Here is a 3,549-nt window from a genome sequence, read left to right on the forward strand (position 1 = left end):
AACTTTCTTGCACATTTCCGTTTCTCTTTCATTACTAAATACATGCTTTATTACTGTCTCTTTAGCATGCTGATGGATATCTTGAACAATCTCTTCCATGGAAATCACTACAGAATTCAGTGTACTTTGACCAACACCTGCTGCCTTTAGACCAGAAATTACAGCTGAACAACTATTTACAATGTATGGCGAAGATAACTGTGACTCAGCCACTAAATATTCAGTCGACTCTTCAACATGAGAAACATTACTTGTATTGACAGTACTTTGAGGATATGAAAGATCATATTCTACAGAATCAACTAAACTACTTCCATGGCACTTATTAAGATGCTTTCTTAAACCAGAAAAACTACCAAAAGAACGTGAGCATCCTTCTTGACCACACTTCAGAAAAAGAGTCTTGCCAGTACATAGCCCATGAATTACCTTAAAGTGCTTAACAAGGTTGTTTGTTGATACTTCCATGGTCACTTTTGCAAAGAAAACACTTCATAGTCTCATCTCACCATTCTCGCCCGCAACTCTGCAACTCTAGGAGTCTCCTTTGTTTCCCCCATGTCGATGTTATAGATGGTTGTTTGCACAAAAGTGAAAAAGCTGCTCAGGGCAGAACTGTATGACGTACCAAAGACGTAATGGGCTTTAAAGAGTTCGTCAAAAGCTCCAACTGAACCTGTTGCCTTGCATGGAAGTGCATGCTTGTCAACCACAATGAAGTAGGAGTGAATGGTGCTCTGTGTGGATCCCTGGGCGAGAAGGTAGGGCTGACTGCTTTGGGTGATGTTGTCTAGATGCTGCTGCACACTGGTTCCAACCTACAACAAAAACACATTCAACAGAATTGTTTTAGTGACTAACTTCTGACAATAGATCAGATCACCTCCAGCTGTGCTCAAGATTGAGGTGATGGAAGATATATTTTAAACAACTGTTAAAGGATTAGTTCACTTTGAAAAATGTTTTTGCTGATAATTTACTCACCCCCATGTCATCCAAGATGTTCATGTCTTTCTTTCTTCAGTCAAAAAGAATTAAAGGTTTTTGAGGAAAACATTCCATGATTTTTCTCAATATAATGGACTTCCATTGTGACCAACGGTTTGAGGGTTCAAAGTCTGTCTCAATGCAGCTTCCATTCCAATACCATGACAATGTTTTCCTCAAAAAATTCATTTATTTTCGACTGAAGACAGAAAGATATGGACCTCTTGGATGACATGGGGGTTAGTAAATAAGCAGCATTTTTTTTTTATATACACAAGTGAACTAAGCCTTTAAGCATACCTTTTGAAATCTGATGAGCTGATCTACAGCTTGATACGCAGAAAGCTTTCCCGGCCTTTTTCTACCTTGTGAAGATGGTGGTAGCAAATGTAGCAGCAGCAAGATGGCAGACATGTCACTGTCCCAGCCTACAAATAAGTAAATAAAAACCTGGTTAACATTATGCCATAGCATAGCATTCAAAATGACAACTTGCACCATTACCAAAATGTACACACCTATATAACCCACAATAAAAAGTAAAACAGTTACATTCATACCATTCTCAACTTCAGCAGCTGACTCAGCATTGCGCATCAAATCCAAGAGTTCTGTAGTGGGTACAAGTCCATGGCTTTCCTTTATTACTTTTGCTTTAAAAGTGGTTGGCCACTTCTCCAAGAATTTGTTGGCTGTGGCCTCACCAAACAGAAATCTGAAATCTTGTTCTATCTGCAATGTAACACACATAGACAGAAGTGATGAGTGATACCTAATATGCGACATTGGATATTTTGGTGATGCAGTGAATTAAGATGTCATACCAGTCCTGGTGTGTCCAGAAATCGTGGGAAGACCAAGAAGACATCTGATGATTTGGCTTCATCGTTGACCATGGCTTGCCGATACATGAAGGTCACTTTCATCTTCTCACGGACAGTCTTTTCATCAGCAGAGTCTCTCAAAACAGCAATAGCTGCTTCCACATCCTCATCAGATGGCTCTTTGTCAAAGGTGAAGGGCTGACGACCACGACCTGGCCCACCAACTTAAGACAAAATACAATGTTAAAAACTCATTTCTGTACAATTCACAGGTCACCATTATAATCACGTCACTGATCAGTAAACATACCTTTAGGAGATTTGCTGACTGAGGCACCTCTTTCCTCTGCTGTTTTTCTTTGTATGGTCTTCAATCGCCATGCAAGGTATCCCGAACCACTCTCTGGATCGTAGTAATGTTCCTAAGTGATTATAAATAAATTATAAAGGAGTACTATTAACATTTCATAGAGTGAATATATGTGCATAATGTTGCAATAACCCATTTACTTACATATCCATGTTGTGAGTATGGGTCTTCTACTATCCCCTGTGCATACATCACTCTGACACTTTTGGGGGGAGATGTCCTAGCATATGAATTCAAAGTTAACATCACACTCAATTGACATTGCACAACACAATTTACATAATATTTGTAAAGTAATAATGTTTCTTTACAGCCCATCTATATGCTTAAAGGAGAACTCCGGTCAATTTTAACATTGAGCTCATTTTTTTGTACATTTGGAGTGCTGTCAGTACAGAGAACAATGACAAAAATCGGTGTTGCCTACACCGTGTTATCCTCTTTTTAAAATTTGCACCCTGTTGACTTCAATGGGGCAAATTTTAAACCTGCTTTAGCCTCTTAACATCCTTGATGTGACATTTCAAGTGCCCAGCCATGTGAGTGATTCCTTCAAGAGTGAACACGGTGAATCTGACTGCAGTAGATGTGAAAGATCTGAATAAAAGTGATGTTAATTCAGCCAGCGTACATGCCTGTATTTACATCCTGTTTTCAGTCGAAGTCCACAGTAGTCGATTGTCGAGTTTGTGCGCGTCTGAGTCTCCACCGTTGCTTAGTCACGCTCAACAATCGACTACTGTGGACTTCGACCGAAAACAGGAAGAAAATACAGGCATGTAAGCTGGCTGAAATAACATCACTTTTATTCAGATCTTTCACATCTACTGCAGTCAGATTCACCACTCAGAAGGAATCACTCACATGGCTGGGCACTTGAAATGTCACATCAAGGATGTTAAGAGGCTAAAAAGCAGGTTTAAAATTTGCCCCATTGAAGTCAACAGGGTACAAATTTTAAAAAGAGGATAACACGGTGTAGGCAACACCGATTTTTGTCGATGTTCTCTGTACTGACAGCACTCCAAATTTACAAAAAAAAATGAGCTCAATGTTAAAATTGACCGGAGTTCTCCTTTAATACTTACCCATGCGTTTCTGTCATCTCAGCAGCAAGTATGTTAATCATCTGTCTTCTGGTGGCATCTGTCAGCGATTTGGTTTTTCCATACTCTTGCATAATGCGTTCACCACCAGGCTTGGAAGTTAGGATTTTCTCAATCAACTATAGGTGGAATAAAACCATATGTAATAATGATGAAAAAAAAAAATAGTTATCTAAAGAGCACTTCTCATGGTGAAACAACATTCAGATTGGACTTAACAGCAATTTCCACCACTTACCGCTTTTGCCTCATAATTTATGTG

At 39.2% G+C, this 3,549-nt stretch overlaps 1 protein-coding gene across 1 annotated transcript; it reads right to left on the reverse strand.

Annotated features, from left to right (window-relative positions):
- Nucleotides 1-500: 500 nt before the first annotated feature.
- On the reverse strand, nt 501-1,913 carry LOC311303353 (uncharacterized protein; the record flags this gene model as incomplete). Its single annotated transcript, XM_084429777.1, has 4 exons — nt 501-818; nt 1,288-1,415; nt 1,548-1,719; nt 1,812-1,913. 4 exons carry the CDS (start codon nt 1,911-1,913, stop codon nt 501-503), a joined length of 720 nt encoding a protein of 239 aa, XP_084285903.1.
- Between the last annotated feature and the right edge of the window lie 1,636 nt (nt 1,914-3,549).

Source organism: Rutilus rutilus (assembly GCF_951802725.1).
Source record: "Rutilus rutilus genome assembly, chromosome: 14".
Taxonomy (NCBI): Eukaryota; Metazoa; Chordata; class Actinopteri; order Cypriniformes; family Leuciscidae; genus Rutilus; species Rutilus rutilus.